General features: G+C 36.3%; 1 protein-coding gene across 1 annotated transcript in view; it reads left to right on the top strand.

Annotated features, from left to right (window-relative positions):
• TAFA5 (TAFA chemokine like family member 5) overlaps positions 1–2155 on the top strand; it is a 435064-nt gene extending 432909 nt beyond the window's left edge. The window contains exon 5 of the mRNA XM_067289975.1: positions 789–2155. Coding sequence (XP_067146076.1) covers positions 789–797 — 9 coding nt within the window. The 3' untranslated portion in view covers positions 798–2155. The remainder of the gene's footprint in view (positions 1–788) is intronic.
• The last annotated feature ends 17580 nt before the right edge of the window (positions 2156–19735 follow it).

Genomic DNA, 19735 nt, shown 5'->3' with positions numbered 1-19735 from the left:
GTTCTGTTGTTTCTCTTTCAAACCACTGCCTTTTTCTTTTCCTTTCTATTTTAATGGCTTTTATTCCATTTTACTTTCAACAGGTTCACTGAGCAGTCATATTTCCAGTTTCACTCTTTTGTTTTTTTTCTGGTGCGTAATTAAAACTAATTTCTTATTATATTGATTATTAGTATACATTATTTTCATTAATTTGCACTTGTAGTTGCATCACTAGAGGGCAGTGTTGATCAAATTAGTCTATAGAGCAACAAGTGCATGCTAGTTCTCATTAGAAACTAAAAGGCAGAAAAGCCTTCAGTATAAACATTCTGCCATTTTTATTAAATGTTCATGTCCTTCATGTCCATTTTTCATCATATCTTATATTTAAAAAAATAGTAGCCATCTTATTCTTCATGATCAAGTGCATGTTAGGTAATGCTATATGTAACTAATGCAGGTAAAAGAACATTCTGTGATATTATTTTTATAAAAAAGAATGTGCATGGAGCTTAGCAGAGAGTAGAAGGCATTTAAGCTACTGTAAACTATCATTTATATTCATAACTCTAATTATAAATCATGATTAAATTTTTGCTATTTTTTGTATAATAAATACAAGATATAGGTTTGTTTGTATGTTGTTTCTCAGGGAAAATGTTTGCTGTGAAAAGCAAATATCTTCTAATTCATGAACTGATTCCTTGAAAAAAATCTCAGTACAGTACATTTTAAAATAATGGAGAATAAAGATAACCAGGGTTGTAAATTAAGACATTGACTCATTTGTTCTTATTGATTTACAGGTCTCCTGACAAATGCAGCAACACAGAATCCTCGTAGGAGTGGTTTAGGCTCTGTGTGAGCTACTTAACTTAGTCAAGTTTCACTGCTGTGGATCATCATCCGTTATATGTCATCAACCCAACTGTCTGTTTCTCTGTATCTCATCAAAGACAGCATAATTCCTCTACGTTATGAGCTAAAGTTTGTTCTACCATACTAAGGATCACTGAACTAAGGAATATAGATAAAAGATATGCTTGGGCATTAGCAATACAAAAAAGTTCATGGTTGACGTTTCATCTGCGTTATACACCACTGCTGGACTTGATGTTACCTACTTGTTTTAATCTGAAGAGTCTGCTACAACGAAGAGTATCATCCCAATCAGCCTTAGAGAAGACTGTTTTGCCTATGGGAGGACACTGAGGTGCAAAAGAGAAACTCTTCTTGTGCCCTAAACTGTCTGAATTGCTTTTATTTTCTTATACTTTCAGTATATACAATAGACCAAAGAGAAAAATCTATTTTAAAGTGAACACAATCTTACTGTTAACAGTGATGTCATTAAATTGTAGGTGGTCTCCACAAAGAGACATGATTCCAGCTTTCACAAAGCTGAGATGTTGCTGTTCAGCAGAACTCTTTCTGGAAAGCTGCAGTAAAAACTAACCCAGAGACCTGCTCTTGAAATGCCGCATTCTAGAGAACATAACGGAGCATCGCGGGAAAACGACCAATGTTTGAAAAATGTAGACAAAAAGGACACAAACTGTCTACACAGCACCTTTATTCCTCTGTACTTAGATTGACTTTCTCATACTAAAATCATTTTCAGTTTTAACCAGTTAAACATGCCTCTTCTACAGTTCCATTTTTGATAGTTAAAGTTGGATAATACAGTATTTGCAAAGAGCATGTTTGGTCATCTGTGGCCTATGTCTCATCTGATACACCATTTAGCACCAGAAAGCAAATTAAAGAGAAAACAAAAGTAACACTTGTTTGAAAGAGATCATTAAATGTATTTTGAAAAGCCTAAAGTTATATATTTAACAGTTTTTATATGTTGTATATTTGTAGAAAATCCTATTTAACAATTAACGTGATAACTCTGACAGTCATGACAAGTGGTTCAGAGTTAAGTTGTGTTTTATTACTTCAGTTGTCTCTGAAGTGACTGGTGTCGTTTGCTTTCTTCCATTGGGACATTCTGGATGTAAAGCATGACCAGAGAGGACTGTGTAGAAAAAGCAAAGAATAATGTTGTTTATATTACATAAATGCATTCAAACATTGCACTGTTGGAAGGCATTTTTTATTTTTATTTTATTTTTATTTTTTGTCTTTATGTACTGATAAAAATAGAGTGTAAAATATTTTAATCATTGCTCTTCATAGCAAGTTTTTTTTTTTCCCCTCTTTCTCTCTCTGTCTCTCTCTGTCTCTCTGTCTCTCTCTTTCTCTCCCCCTACTTTTACGTAATACAGTATTAGGGCCAGTTTGCAGCCTGTTCCTTGACCCCATTTTCAGTGTTTTGCCTCACTGTTAGAAAGCCCACTCTTTCAGCATTATTGATTAGTGAAAATTTAGCAAAGATAGCAAAGACGAGGGGAGAAGTGATGATAAACAAACACAAACTAAACCTTGCTCCCTTTTACTGTACCTTTCTCTGTGTAAGTTTGGTACGTTGTTGGTATGTTGCATACAGTTGGTATGATGCAATCAACAAATGAGCTTAATTTCTTCCTGGCAAATGTATTCTGGTTTTAAGTATACTACCTAATATTCCAATTAACTTTTAGTATTATGCTAGTTCTATTCTACTAAAGAAAAATATATAGAGATTGTTCAAGTGACCATAGATGAAAACTACACAAATGAAAAGTTGATTAAAAAAAAAAAAAAAGAAGGCCTGTTCCAATACCGAGGCTTATTTAATGCAGAGGTTGCAGGAAACATGAACTATAGATGATTTTATCTTCAAGTAAAATAAATATGTACAAAATTCTTATTTAATCTTAGGATTTTGACCAGTGTCAAAGTAGCGATTAAAACCCAGCCACTTGAAGAGTGTTATGGACTGACTGCACTATAAATGACCAATGTCAGGTTTAAATGTCATGCAATAAATGATGGTAAACACATTTACTGTACTTGTAGACCTCAAGAGCCAGATCCCTCACTCTACCAACTCTCTGTTTTGATTTATTTTAAAGGGAGTGTAGTAGCCTTATTTAGTACACACAGAACAATTAAAGATGTTACATCATTTTTGTTGCTTTACAGTATTCAGTTTTGTGTTGGTTCAGCTAAATTATAAAAAATAAAGAAAACCCTTTTATAAGTGAGACCTTTGTTCCCTGAGCATGACATCACCATCTGAATTTCATCAGATGATAATTAAGGTGGGAGCCTGGGGAAGAAGACTTTGCCCATGGAATTGAAAATTGAGGACAGGGGTGGTGTTTTGAAATTGAAATTATCCTCTTAGCTTTTCAGGTTTTGGGTGCCTTCATTTTGGTGTGTCTGGTTTTAGACCAGATTATGGTCATTAATTCTTTGGAAAGCAGATCCGACTAGAGGATCTATGAATGGACATCTAAAATCTTTGTGTCATAATACGTAATCACTTTTGAATACGTGAGCTTATGTCTTTGTTTCCTGCGTACTTCAAATGCTCAACAAAAGATAGACATGAGTTTGTTTCTGTGGTCTGTTCTGGACAGAAAATATCAAAGACAAAAAGGTTGGGATTATTCTTCAGAGACAAATTCTGGTTGCTGAGTCGCCTGTGTACAGCAGCAGCCGCAAGATACTTAAAATGTTTTCTATAATCTTTTCCCCCTCCCCAAATGTACAGTTTCAAATGAACTAAACATACTGGCTGCCTTTGTCACTGTAAATTGCTACCCTAAGAACAGTTGTTAAATGTTTCTCTCTCAGGAACAATATGTTTTCAGAATATTGTGAGCTTCTAATTTTACAGAACTAAGTTACATAAAAAAATTGTTTGTTTTTGAAGGTATTTTATGTGCCTCTACAAGAGCAAAATTTGAAACACAGTAGGGAATGTCTTATTCGAATGCTATTAAATATCCTTCATTTCTCAGCTTGCAAAGAAGTAACTTTTTCAAAACACACCTGAAAGGGAACATAAGAATACAGAAAATCACATAATAGACTAATAAAAAGCAACCTCTAGAAATGCAGTAAACCTTTAAACAAATTGTGTAAAAAACTGCTTTATAGCTGTTAGCTCAGGCAAGGACAGGTGTAACTAGTGCTTTAAACATCTGGGATATCAAATGGAGCAAATATTAACACACGATAGCAATCAATATGACACATCATTCTGATTTCATAATTATGTTTTTAGCTTATTTTTTTGTCTGGGCAATTCATTTCTTCTCTGCAGTAGCTCAAGTTTTATGCACGCAGTGTCCTCAATCATTCACTTGTTTACTGAAACTATACCCACATGCTGTTGTATAAATCTTTAACCCACATGCTTACTATCTAATATGGCCTATTCATCACTATCTTGACTACTAATTAGAGTTTCCAGAAGAAAATAAAGAATTCAACGCTGTGGCTGAAGAATCTAGATGAGTGGCAATAAGGTACTGCTGAAATAAAAGGGGGTAAATAGATTGGTTGAAAGGAAAATCACAGCTCTGACTGCCTGAACTGTTGAACCAGTGGAAAGTAAAGCACAAGCCAACACTGGATGTGGATACGAGAAAGAGAAAAGAAGAACTGGAATATTTATTCAAGGGGAAGGAAACAGAACTGGATTTTATCACATAAGCCTACATATAGTACTATTTCCCTATAAACAATACAAAAGAATGCATTTCTTTTTAAACTTCCTTGTATGACACATATTAAGAATGGCACATATATAAACGACAACCAAAGACCAGGAAAGAGTAGACTAGGGATGTTGCATAGAGCATTGTGTTGATCCAAAAACAGTTACCTCTCCTTAAAGCGATGAAGTGAGAGATGACAGGAAAATGGATGCCATTTAGGTTTCTATTAGGTTAGGCTGGCACCTAACCTTCTGTGATTTAAAACTGTTTCAGACAAAACATTGGATCAGTAAGGTGTAGAATAGCATCTACTTGGAATTGGCTTGGAATGAGCCTGGTGAAACTGAGTTAGAATCAGCTTGAACTGTTGGAAAATAGCTCCAGTTTCTGATTCCCAAAGCAACCCTTAACAGAAAAGGTTTAATCTGAGGCGACTTCCTCTAGTGGAGAAATCCTTGGAAGGTAAAAAAGCCCCTTACTATCACTCCGCTTTCAAAGGTGCTCCAACGAGCACCGGCAGCAATTTACAACTGGTAAGGCTTGTGAGAGCAACTGTCAGCGAATGTAAATTAGATTAGCTTTCCAGCTTGGAGACCAGCTTGTTATTCAAATGACTTCAAGATGGGTTAAGGGTAAAAGTGATTTGCAGCTACTTTTATTCTTCCTGCTTCAAATCTGCAGAAAACACTTCTCCGCTATACCAAAAACAGAAGTAAGTTTGCGGCTGGAGCTGGTTAATGATTTTCTGAGGAAGATGACTAATGCAAATGAAAGAGATTTGCCACCTTTGTGGCAAAAATCATAAAGGCCTGGAAAAGGTGATACGTATACTTACTGCAACGAGAAGAAGTAACTTGTACATTTTGGGGGGGGGGGAGGTGAGGTATTTTATGAATGATGATTTTTTATTTATACCACTATCTTCAAAGAAAATTGATGTCAATGGAACATGGGAACTACCGAAACAGTTCAACTGAGTGGTTCCTCCAGGCTGATGTATGTCATGTCTTAACTGGAATCTTTTAAAAAACGTTGGATTCTTTTGCTAGCAAAATATGGAATAGCTGCATATGAAGTAAAGTTGCTTCTGATCCTCTTCCAGTTGCAGCTTTGTGTATGCCCTACATCCTGCAAAGTTGTATTCTTTATACATCTATTTTGCCTTATATAATTACTGAAGTTATAGCTAAGTAATTTTTTATTTCTGTTGCCTAAAAAAAATTCCCAAGGTCATGGAATTGATGACGATGATAAATCAAAGCAATGGCTCTTAGGCTTTCTGAAGTTCAGAAACTGAGGTGGACAGAAAACACACTATTCTATGTTTTCTTTCAAACAGAGGCTTGAATAAGGAAAGAAAATTAAGAAGGAAACTGAAAGGAAGGCAAGACCAGGGGAAATTAAAGATTTTTCTTTTCAGAATTTTTAAAAAGTGTTTAATAAGTGTTAGGGAAACAAAAAAGATTAAAATTAGAAATAAAATATTTTAACTACAAAGATAAGCATTTAATACAACCGATAATATGGTAGTCTTCTTTTGAGATATAAATCCCTGTAAAATTTGAGAGCCATGGGTAATAGGTAAAAGGCTAAAACCAATAATTAAAAACCAGTTGAGAAATAGGAGAAAAGCAGAAATAAATGAGGGCAATCTGGAATATCTAAGCAGCCTAAGCACTACCTCATACTGTGGTCTGAATCACCATGAGCAAGTGCCTGTGTCTTCCTTCGCTTTGCAGGAAGAAGCCTATATATATTCCTATACAGTCAAGGAGAGAGACAGACGGTTGTAATATAGGTCCTTACATAGGCATAAAACAATATATGTCAGCCCCTTAAGGCAGAGAATGTAATGACAGGAAATGTCGAGGTCAGCTGTTGTCTGAAATGACTTATTGAGTTGTGAAGGTGCTAAGAAAAGATTGGCAGTAGCAGCTTAAGCCACTTGTTCACGTACAAGATCACAGCATAAAATTAGGAGCTTACACAGCCCAGACATAGTGAACAGGGCCTGGCCAGCGCAATGACTAATGCAAATGGAGGGTAATATATTTACTCCTCTGTTTGCAGAACATATCCACATGGATAGGTGAAAAAAAATGTGGATGGGATATCTCCATGCTCCCCAGTCAGTTCTACGCTAACGTGTTTAAGCAGCCTCCAGAGTAGAAATGCAACATAGACTGCCTGCACCTTAACTACATATTAGCCTAACTGATATGCTCTGACCAAATAATAAAAAAGTAGGAGGAGGCTAAAAGAAAATTATGTATGAATTTGGCACCAAATCACAATTCTTCCTCAATGAACCCATGTAACACTTAGTTTTCTCTTCACCAAAGACAGATTTGTTTCTTCCCAGAATGCTGAAGAGCCTAATGTGACAGTGATAATGTAACTTCTATCCCATGCAAAGCAAGTCAAATGAGGGTGAGTTCTGGAAGGGCAGGCACCCTAGCTGAGTAAATAACAATGTCCCCACTCTGCACAGGGAACTGATACCCGCAAAAATGAGAAAAAATCACAACAAATAGAAATATCACACAGGCTCCTCATTATCTCTTTGTTATTCAAACTATTACAATCACAGGAGAATCTGCAATACTTAATAGCACTTACAATCCAGTGCAATCATGTGCTTTTAAATCATGTGCTTTTAAATAATGACTTTTGGTTTTGTTTTGTTTTGTTTTAAAGCTGGTAGAACATATCAGGCTCTCCTTCAACCCCTTACCAAAATAGATGGCAATGAGTTCATTGACAGTTATTTTGTACCACTTTATTGATTTAGTTGCTAGTTTATCCTCATTCCTTTATGAATTTAACCCAACTACCCTACTATTTAGTAGTTTTAGAATTTAAAGGACTCTGTAACAGAGTCCCTTTACCCTCCTGCGAAAGCGGAACAGAGAGACTACAGCCTGCAAGTTACTATGTCCCAGGTACTTCTCACTGCATGAAGACTCTAGGGACAACAGAAATAATTGTGGGAAGAGAAGAAAGCTTTACCTCAGAACAAATGAACCTTGCGGAAGGAAAAAAAAAAATCTATTTAAGGGCCTCAAGCTAGAAGCTTTGCAGGTGGAAGCCTAGATCTCGCCAATCAATCACTTTTCCATCCAACCAGTCAAGAGAAACCTCAAAGGACAAGGGATATGTATAACATTTAAGGGCATTTTTCTCACTTTAGAAGTTCTGGTTTCTTTTATTCAGTTGTTTTGTAGACGGAAAACAGCAAACCAAGATGAATGCAATAATTTCCAGTACCTTCTCAGGTAGTGCAAAAGCAAGAGAAACAACACCTATAAAAGACTGCTGAAGTACTGAAAGGAAGGACTTTGCTGTCAGAACTTTCGGATAGTTATGTATATTTGTAGCTAGCCCACATAGTACTGCGTCAATTTTATTTAAGGGGCATAACACTGGGATTGTTCTTAAGGATGGTAAATATCTCCATAAGTCCTTCAGGAAAAGCTTCTATACAGACACCTAACTCTACAGAACCAAGTTCTGCCCATCTTCTATCTGTAGGCAGGGCTGAGATCTTTGGAGATACAAGATGCAAACGGGAAATATTTATTGCTAATCTATCAAAGAGGCAATCAGATCATTTGGAAGTTCATTGGTACGTAGGTGATCACAAAAATTATTCATTATTTAGTCCTCAGTAAGTTAATACCATCACACAGTCCAAGGCTTTCAAGTCCAAAGAACAGCTCTCAGAATCTATAATATCATATGTGATTGATTTCTATGAGGCTGTAATGATGTTTTTCTAGTGTTTATGAGGATTAGAAATAACTACAAGCATGTTTTTACGCTTCTGGCTCAGCAGAACCACAAGAGGAATGCCTATTTTCTGTCCTTCTCCTAAAGCAACAGCCAGGGTCATCTGCTATTTTGGAGATAACTAACTAGCCTTGCTCAAGCCTTCCTAAGTGTTGCCTTTTAAATGTTATGCTTTGAAATTTCCATTGAATGATACTGTCCCATAAACTTCTGGCTTGGAAACAAGTTGACTCACAAAGTCATTCTGATGCAAATCTTTAGTTCTGGTCTGTATGCCCAGAATTGGTGAGCCATGCAGAAATACAGACAAGTTAAATAGCTTCTCATTGTGACCAGCCATATGTACTTCTGTGCGAGATCAAATAGGTTAGGCTAAACCACTAATACAGAGGCACTTAGTAACAGATCTTAGCTGAGATGGAATCTGAGTAGCCAGGGATGGACTGGGTCCCCTCCATTTTTAGGACATTGCTGACACCAAAGGATTCTCTTTTAGAAGATGATTACCAGTAAATTGACTACTTCTTGGTAGTTCTGTTCCAAAATACTCACTTTACTGCTGAGCAGACCTTGAGTGTTATAGCTTATGAGGGATGATTGAGCAGTTTAATTTCTGGTTATGGTATGTTACTGGATATGACATTTAGCATACAGGATATATACTAGAAGAAAGAGAGAAAAGCTGCTTGTTTGCTTTGCCAGGGTGCTTCACCCTTTTTAAAATGTTGTCCTGGAGGAAAAGAGCAGTTTTGGAACACAAAATGGGGTAAAAGACAGAAAAAAACAAGCAGCATGTAGCTTTAGGGTCAAGGGGCTCCTGAGTAGAGCAAAAGGCCACACCTTTTAAGTGGTACAAAGGAGATTCTTCCTGGGAACCCACATGGGTCTCTGTGGAGTTTCTTGCCACCCAAGAAGACATGAAAAGATGCTAAATTGAAAGATAAACACAGAAAGTGGGAGGGGAACAGCTGTTCTCAAATCTTTTTAATTTTAATTACACCCATGAGGTTATAGTTTTGTCTGCTTTAAAAACACCTGATTCTTCCTTACAGTCTAACAAAATCTAATACGACAAGCTGGAAGCCCTGCAAGACCTTGCTTTTTGCTTACTTGAGGAAAACTTTGTAGGTGGCTCCATTACAAGGCCGCTTTGTATTTTTATTATAATGACTGCAGCCCTCTTAGGCAACTGAACTGGCTGGCCTGGCAGCTTTTTGAGGCATGCAGCAAGCTTCGCCTCATTTTCATCCTATTTGGGAGCCACAGCAGCATGTCAGATGGTGACTGGTTGTAGCCTGTTGGGCAGTGCAAGCACACCCAGCGTCTGCCCTGCAGTGTCTACAGGCTGTTCTAAGAGAATTAATTTAAGGGTGTCCAGCCTGATGTGATTGTTGGTGTGATTTTGGCAGTGCAGAGTGCAGTGCAGACTAACAACTCAGCTGCTGATCTTGTCTCTAGCTGGACACTTCTCTGTGACTCTGAGGTCATTTTGGATAGGGTGCATAATCTGCAGTTGCTGTGTGTTGGGTGTCTTTCTGCGGAGAATGGGAGAGAAGGATTTTTTTTCAGTGTGCCCCTCTTCCTAAAAAGGAAAAATATGCTTTTCTAGAAGTCTTGTACTATTCTGTTGGTGGTGGTCTCATGGAAAAGAATTAGGAATATGGACTCTAGATACATTCTGGGTAAAACTTGTTTGCTCTCTATATATTTGTAAAGATACCCTGGGTTTGGAAACAAGGCGTTCAGCTTGTATGACAACCATTTGGGTCCAACAGTAATTTCTGATTCTCTGAGAACAGCTCTTCCTCAAGAAATGACTTGAACTGGAAGCCAAACTGGACAGCAAATGGCTATTGCTTCTCGTTCAGTTTCCTAAGATTAGGCCTACGACAGTTCAGAGCTGACAGCTTTCCCAAGGTTAAACATTTGCTCACTCAGAAAAGAATTCAGAAGTCTGAATGTAATGATGCCACCTGGTGACACCTGCCATAATGATGCTTAGCTCTGTAATTTTTACAGTTATAATATAAAAGCCATAGCCTAGCTTCATCAGCTGGTCAGAGTTCGTAAAAAATACTGCTATCTAAAAGCAGAAATTTATTGCAGAGCTTTCTAATATTAATAATGAGAAAGGTACATGTCTGAGGGCCACACTGCTTTCATTTTACCTTCAAAAACTTCCTTACAACAAGGTGCACCAGTTCTAAGGGCACTAGGAATGTATCAGTTCCTTAGGCAGTGAGTCAGCTGCAGCGAATATACACTGCACAGTAATTTATCGCTCATCTGTATAGCACATATCAGGTTCCAAGGCAATATTGTATTACTGTATTCATTTCACTGAAAGGTTTCCTTTGCTAGAGTTCATTGACCAATATTTCAGCCCTGCCATGAGCTAAAAGTGTGATTGCTACTGTACTGAAGTAATTAATTCAAAATGTAAAAAATAAAATAAAAATAAACCAACACTTACTTATTAAGGACTCCAGCAGAGAACTCTTACAGTGACAGATGACATTAGCCTATAAGCCTTTATAACTTACATGATAATAAAATGGGGTTACGTTTTTGAATTAAATTGATAACATGACCAAATCGATTTCATTAGTGTATCTGTCATATTTGCTGTTAATGATGGCTAACAGTGGAATAGAAACTGACAACAATCCCTGAAAAACTGTGCAGATCAAAATTATATTACACTGGCATTCATGAATTTTAATACCCTTTTTTATCATGGTTTTTTTGAACTCCCTTTTTAAATTTGAAGCTCACAAGAAGAGAATTAAACTTTCTACACCTGTCTCAGCTCCTATTATTTCTATTGTTACAAGTTAATAGGTCTGAGAATGGAAGACATTTCCACTAACTAAAACAAAAAAAGGCCTTGCTTGAGTGTCTTGTGAGTGCTTATGGGGGAATGGATGAATCTCTGCTGCTCAAGTGTTGACATCAGAGTCATTTCTCTTGAACGATTTGAGAGCTTTAGGACACCCAAACTGGTGTTTAGAAGACTGTTTGTGGAAGATGCTGTACGTATCAATAGGCTTTGGTCCTCAGGTGTGTAACTCCCTTTAATGCTAATGGAAGTTCTGCAAAACTCTACAGGAGAATATACCTACTGTCATGAATCATCACAGCTCTATAATCCCATTAGCAGGACTTAAATGTATGTGAGTTAAAAGTGTGCAAGTAATGAAATCCTCACCTTAGAGCTACAATTGAGAACATCAAAATACTGTTAGGTAATGAGATAACTTGACCTCTCTGCTACTTGAAAATGTGACAAGAGAGTAGATATGTATCATAGGAACTGAAATATCATTACTCTTTCTATTTCAAGTCCTTGATTAGGACTTCTTTGGTCAGAATTATGGAAAAAATGGCTGATTAATATGGAGAGGCTGTGGGGTAAACTGGATGTGGGAAAGGTGTAACTGTATCTTAAATGTTTGGGTCTCTCTCTATACATATTAATGGAGAATGATCTGAGTGTATCATTTTTCTTTGCTTTTGTAGTCAATGCCTCTGTTACAATTAGGAACTGTGACAACAACAAGGATAAACACATTCAGAGTAGCTGTAATCCGTATAGTTTAGATGGCAGTGGGAAAAATGTTTAGCTGGTCATATGTGGGGGCTGTTCTGGCCTGGTGGGGATGTTGGATAGTACACAGGCTGCAGGGAACCTTGATGTCTTCATCTTCTCTGTTACTATTAACTCTGTTAAATCTTTTATCTACTAACTCTGATATGTTACTATTAAAGAAATTTAAGTTTCTTCCTGTGCTCTAGACACACTCATGGACTGCAGACTCTTCATGGAGAAAACATCTTTCTCTGTACACGTGGACAACATCTGCCAGAATGTGTGTGCTCTGGGTATTCAGAATAGTAGTACCGACAGTTTATATTCCTGCTGTAAGAGTTGTTTCAGTGGTATGCAGCACTTCTTTGAGAGTATGAAGCAAGAAAAAGTGGAAAAACGCACAGGGAGGAGACGAAAGGACAACTGTGGGAAGAAATTAGGGCTTCCTTACTCTACTGCATAATTTCAATGAACTAATGGCCCCCTTATGTCCTAAATCAAATCAATGACATGCGGTGTACTCTGCAGAGAGAGCAGCAACATTGCACATATCCAGCAGTGCATATCTAGCAGGGAAGTTTTTTTCATTTGTGTTTTTTCAGACAATCTGGTTGTTCTCACCCAGTGGCTCTACTGGACAATTTTACTCAAGAAGCTGCACAAACCACATGATCTCCTACCTGCTGTGAGTGATGGGTGTTTTCTTTTTTTCCTTTTTTCTTCCCCTTACAGCTTTCTTCATTAATTACAATACAGAGAATTTAGTTTATAATCCAGTACAATTCAATAGCAACTGTGTTCAAAAGGAAACTCAGCTGACCCTCAATGCCACTTAAGTAGCAAATTGAAAAAATAATTTAATATCCAGACTGAAGACATCAGTGTAAAACATTATCCTATGATTTCTTACTGAAGGTGCTGAGTCCTGGAGGAAATCAAGAAATCAGTGAAGTCAACAGAGTCTAGTTTTACTTACTTGACAATCTTATTCTGGACTGAGCAAATTTCCCTTTTCCCAACTCTTTGACATCCCGTCTTTGAGGATAATTTTCCTCTCATTGCATTAAACAGAAAACCAAAACTGGAATTAGATTGCAATAAATAAGGAAAAGCAAGAGCCTTTGAAAGAGTGCTTGTTCCCTGATACAGCCAACTTCAGGCATCTGAGACATGAACATCAGGAGTCCTTTGACTGTAGATTACAATCAGAACTTCTTACTGATATGGAACTGCAATCCATGACTTTTCATTTACCCATGGTTGCTGGAGGCTAGTACTTTCATTTAGACAATTCCATTCATATCTTCTTATCCAGTGTATTTATTTTAAGTTTTTATACTTCTGCCCATTGCTGAACATCTTCCATGTGAAGTCCATAGCAATGGGTAGTCTATAACAAAAAATCGCTGGAGAATGTCCCTCCCACCTTCTTTTCCCCTCCCCTCCCAACCCCTTTGCAAAACTTTATGTTCAGTCTTGCTTTGGAAAAGGCAGAGGTAAGTTTGTTGGGTTTTGTGTAGATTAGACATGAATGCAATGAGTATTATTTTATAAGGGAAAATCTGTATTTGCTAAATCTCCAGAAATTTGCTTTTTAACTAGATGACCTTGAGCATGAATGTCTGTAATGCTTATGTGCTACATGCTGGGCCTTCTGATCCATCCTACCACAGTGGAGGTAATACAAACAAACAAAACTTAATACAAACAAACAAACAAAAAGTCCAGCAACTTCTGATGCTGTAGTAGAAAATACTGGAAAATGTGGCAGGAGCATGTTCAAGCAATGCTTTTCAAAAGGAAAGCAAATATTAGAAATCACCTGACTCATTCACTGATATGTATCTTTTCACAGAATGGTTGAGGTTGCAAAGCAGGCTGAACTCCAACAGGTTGCCCAGGGAGCTGACTTAACCTAAGTTAGGTTTCTGTTTTTCACAGGACAGACCCTTGACCTAACTCACTTGTGCTTATTTAGCATTTCAGAGTCTGCCTACAGCACCGTCTGTCACTCTCTTGTGTGATGAACTTTTGTCTTGTCTGTGGATTGCAGTAGTCTGAAAAAAGCCAATGCAAAGAAGAAGATTGCCTGGTAGTATGGTCATTAATCAAAAGATTTCTCTTCTCTGGAAGTCATTAATCTGCAATATAAACAGAGAGAAGTTCAATAATCCTTAAAAAGAAAAATATGGATAACATTACTGCTTTCAAACATAAGTTGTCCCTGTGTGGAATTCTTGTCTCTCTCTCTCTCTCTCTCTGCACCCAACTCCTGAATCAAAGATATCTTAATAATAGCTAGGATCTACTGGGTGCAAGGAATCAGCTTAGCATCCTATGTGGTTCATGCAACACAGATCTCTTGCCGATAAGCCCTTCCCTAATTCAAAGTGTTGAGAATTATTCAAACAACTCAGCTGCCTCTGCTCAAGGCCACTGCAGGTCTGGCAAACTCTATGAGCTCGGGACTAGTAATGTGTCAAGATGCTTCACTGTAGCTGGGAGCTGGTTCTGTAAGCCACATAACCACCTCTGTATGACAACAGGCCTATGGTGAAAAGCTCTGCTGGACTCACATTGGCTCTACGAAGGATTACTTGCCCATGGAACATTTTACGTGGAAAATGGAAAGACACATTTGCTCTTTTGCTTGGTAACAGCTTGGCAGATGCTGATGTAGTTAAAATGAAGACGATGGCATGACAAAAGGACAGAAATCTTGACCTATTGCTGCCTCTGTTTGTTTGCATTGTCTACATGCAACATGGAACATAGTCATTAAAAGGTATCCTTCTTCTTAATTGAGTTTCTTTGCCTGCCTTCCTTGAAAGAGAGATTAGCATATTTCCCTATAATGCATTCATAAGTACATTTTACTTAAAAAAAAAAAAAGGTATTTTTTAGGAAACTTCGCAATGTGACTAGGGACATATATTTCTAATCCATATGATTTCAAGCACTCAGTTTGACTAATACTTCAAAATACACACACACATTTTTCAGGCCACCATTTAATGCATATAACCACAAGATACAGTAACATTGTTTATGATCTAAATCTAATTAAAGAGTATTCAGGAATGAGAAAGGGATCGATACCTAATATGGTTTTCCATCTACTTTCCTCATCACTGCTAACATGTTGGAGTAAATGTCAATACTTTGAACTCACACATGTGCTATGTTGATTTTCCACTGATACAGACAAGGTCAGTTGTGATATAGCATGCTTCAAATCCCCAACAAGTTCTTCAATTAATAGGTTGTTTTGAGTCAACATATTTAGAAACTGACAGAAAATATAAATGAATTTCAATTGCTACCTGTAGGATGTCTTTGAACAAAATAAATCTTTGATTTTAAACACAGAACCATCATCTGATTACCTGCAAAGATGTTTGACAGTTCGTTTGTTAAATACATATTGGATGTTTTTCCATTGAAAGTAGTATCTAAAAGCTATTAGTTTTATAGTAAGTTTCTGTTAATATGGTTTTGCAATATATCTGGTGAAACTCTAGCAGAAATCTTCCTGTGATACACCAGACAATTTATAGAGAACATGGGAATATAATCTTTATTGTTACAAAAGCTTGTAGTTGACAGTCTTGATAGCGGTAATCCACCTTTCCCTGCTGTGCTAATGGTTCCTTTTGTTAGATCGAGCTCTTTCCTCCACTGTACAGAGGTTGGTATGATTATTTCATGCTAAACTATTATTAAGGATGACTTGTGGTCATATAGTTATAAGCAGTATTATCTACATTATTATTCCCAATTTGCGTTTCCACATGTTATTCCTCCAGTTTGCATTGTGTCCTACCTCTAGATTCTGTCTACTACTTTCCCTCACTGTTTGACTATTGCTTTTTTATAAATATGAATATATTTTTATTAAAATGAATATAAATGCTTCTTAGCATTTATAGAATTAGGTAAAATGTTTACTAAGAATTAATAGTGTCCCTATATCCCTCGTGGTTGGCATGTTTGCGAAGAAATTTAAGCAACACAAGGCAGACAGACCAATATTATAGAAGAACCTGACTGCACCTAAGCCTTCTAAGACAATCAGACGGGATACTTTTCTCACACAAACAAATACAAATGGGATTTCTGTCAGTGATTTTAAAAGGGCTGAGATTTCATTCTTCTTCTGTTTAGGCTTCTCTCTACACATTAAATACTGAAATAAATGGTGGTAATAATACCCTGATTCGGGTCTGCAGAAAGGAGTACCACTAGCAAAAGTGCTTCAGACCTTCTGTGGTAAACAATCCATGAAAGGCAAAAGAGCACAAATAAGGTGAAGATCAATGAAAGGGTATAAAAGTATGTGAGTATATAGAAAATTAATCAGTCTGTTTCATAGTGAGGTTACCATTTACCCATGAGGTTGTAATGGATGTGAAATAATAAAATGGACCATTTGACTTTATCTTCTTGTGACCTTGGATTTCAACAAAAATATTTTAGCAACTTATTTGGAAACTTCAGTGATCATCAGTAAAGTGCTTTTACAAAACTTCTAGTTGACTGCACGTTTGGGCTCTTTTTTTTTTTTTTTTTTTTGCTCTATGCTGAACTCAAACCCATTATCTTAGAGAAGGTAGGTATATACTTACTTACATTATTTTTTTTCTCATATTAGTATAGAGCATTTTGACTGGATGAATACTTAACTTCCTGGCTGTTCTTTTTTTTATAATAAATAAATAAATGGTGGCATTAATAGAACTTTTCCTCCTATTAGACCTCAATAGCAATAAATAAATGAATGTTACTCAAATAATGTTAGAGTGAAATAGATCCCTTATGAATGCAACCTAAAATTTTGTATCTGAATTAGCCTTTAGAATTCAATACATGGAAGGAAAAAATACATATATGGGAAGTCAGTGATAAAAAAAAAAAAAGAAAAAAAGAAGAATCCGAAAGAACAAAGTGGAAATTTGAACCATATGATAGACCATAGTCATATAAAAGAAATTTTAAGAAAATCGACAGAGAAATGTCTAGCATTAAATAAGTGATGAGTAAAGTTCATCTAATCTAAATACATTTATCTAAAAGCTAGGTATCTTGAGTGGGATTCTTTATGCCTCAGCTTTAACTGCCTACATCATAGGTGAGCTATGCTTCAGGGCTTCTGTTATAGTCAGTGGAGATCTTGTCAGTACAGTTAATAGTATCTTGAGAAAAATTTAATGTATCCTAAAGGAGAACCAACATTTGGTCCAGTGAATTGCCTACATATTATTAGATATTCATTGACTATAATGAAAGCCTAAATACCTAGATATGTAGCTCCTTACATTACATTTACAGCCAATAGGGCACCTCCAGAAGATGTTATAAATTCTAGTGCATGATATGTATCAGTAGCAAGGGAATTGAATCTGTTTCTAGAGCCTATATAGGAAGCTTAGGTATATATCTTAGGTCAGATGTCTGACTCGCAGGCAATAAATTTAGAAAAGTGAATCCCATGTGATGTGTTTTGAAAGCTCTTCATGTGACTGTAGTTATATGATTAGAAACACTGGCAATCTGTAGGTCACAACAGGAAAGCAGACTATGTTAGCCAAGTGATACATTCAGGATACATTCAGGATACTGGGTATTCAGGGCTGTTATCATGATAGAGTTAAGCAAAGATGACCAAACTGATTTTTCCATTTGATCCGGTAAAGCCATACTTGGATGCAAAAGCAAGCTGATTGTACCTTGATATATCTCTGTAATTCAGTAACTTTCAGATCTTCCTATTTTGTCTGTTAGATTTATAACTGATTTCTTCTTCCAAAAATTTTATCTATCGTTATTTCAGCTTCAGTGTTTCAAGATTAATAGGTGAATAGAAGTAGGACAATTCTCTTTGCTTTAGTTTAGGGTATCTCAATTCCCGTAAGTATACTCTTTGCTTTATAGGGTAAATCATTATGATTTTATATTTGATTTTCCTGATTGGCCACCCTGCATTGTTAAATGGATGATATAGTTCCAATAAAATATAGAAAGTAATCTAAGACTGTTAATTTCTATAGTTAAAAAAAAACCTTATAAGACGAAGTGTACTTTTATGCTCATGAAATTCATGAGGCATTGGAAGAGATAGGTTACCTACAATACTAATTGTATCCATCAAGAAGTTAAATTAGAGGAGAAAAAAGGATAGTATTCTATATGGAGTTTCTGTAGTTCCTTCCATGGATCTCACAGGGGCTAGAGATGGCTATTTTGTTTTTTGCTACAAAAGTGGTATATAGGATTGTTCTTTCCTTTTGTTAGTCAAAAATGCTTTCACAAAATTTGTAAATATGAAAGGTAGATGTATGATCAACAGTAAGCATAAAAAAAATACTTTGTGAAAATTTCTTGCTCTGCTCTTGTAAATTATTTTTAATATAAATAATATAAATATAATATATAAAATATAATATATTATAATTATATATAATATATTATAATTATAGTTATAATTATAATATATATAATATATTATAATATAAATATAATATAAAGTTAATATAAAAGAAATATCTTTTTTTAGCTTTATCATGACAAAAATTTCAATGTCATAAAAACAACAGATCAGGGCGAAGACCCTGCTCCAATGCAGCATTTATATGTGTTTGAGAACATTAGAAGCTTTATTAACTTTAACAGGAACCTTAATGCTTTCAAAACTAAGAAATTGCTAGGTACTCTGTTGGATGATGCTTCCACACCTAGTCATGAAAAATATGAACATATAGTCTGGAAAAATACCTCTCCCTCCATGCACTCCCTTTTTCCAGGCAGCTGTTTAGCCATAATGTAGCCAGCTGATGGCCGGCAAAAATGACGCTTTTCTATAGTGCCACTGAGTCTGATGAAGCAGACTTGAAATATGTTGGACACATCTCTGGACTTTGCCATGGAAGTCTTCTATGACTCCCTGTTCCTTTTGAAGCCAATGGCAAAACTCCCACTGACATCCAAGGGGGCTAGTATTTCACTCTCATGCTGAGCTATCACTGGCTTAAAAAGGAGTTCTGTGTGCACATATGTTGTGAATCTAATCCATAATCTGAGATTCAAAGAGAAGCATATAATAGAATCACCTCCCTCCATGAGTATTGAATCAGAGGCTTTTTAACCAAATAATTTGTGTGCTTTCCTCTTTGTAGACTAAAATAAATGAAGATAAGGTCTAAAGGTGCACTGAGGTGTTGCAGTTTGAGAATAATTTATTGCATAACAGAGTAACCTCTCAAACAATGTTAATTATAACATTGTGAAAAGCTGAAATGCTTAAATCTAAATCATTTAAAAGCTATGTGATAGATATTAAACACCTCTGAGAAGGAAAAATGCTGTAGGCGGTGTTCTTAATAAGTCTAGTTTGGTTAATTATTGCCTGAAGCATTTCTGAACTAATTATTTACCCCCAAATGGGGCTCCATGTTTTCAACATAAAAGTACCAGATATTGATTTTCTTTAATTTACAGGATACAGTACCAGGCAGACCACACAGAGTTGAAGGTTAAGCCGTTTATAGAAAGTCATAGCCAGGCCCTACAGTGTCACACACTGCATCAGTATGAAAGGGAGGCCCAGGCTCTGAAACTCTGCATTTTCAGGGAAGAGGATTATTTGTCTCTGTCATCTAGTCTTTATGGTTCATTTAACATCTTAAATAGCCTGTATAAATTAACTGTGTTTAATAGCTGCACATCTCCCAAGTCAAAGACAGCTTTCCTGTTCAACAAGGGAACTGAAGTACTTTAGCCT

This window comes from Apteryx mantelli, chromosome 1, assembly GCF_036417845.1.
Source record: "Apteryx mantelli isolate bAptMan1 chromosome 1, bAptMan1.hap1, whole genome shotgun sequence".
Taxonomy (NCBI): domain Eukaryota; kingdom Metazoa; phylum Chordata; class Aves; order Apterygiformes; family Apterygidae; genus Apteryx; species Apteryx mantelli.
Note: the sequence above shows the minus strand (reverse complement) of the source record. Positions and strands in the feature narration are given on the sequence as shown.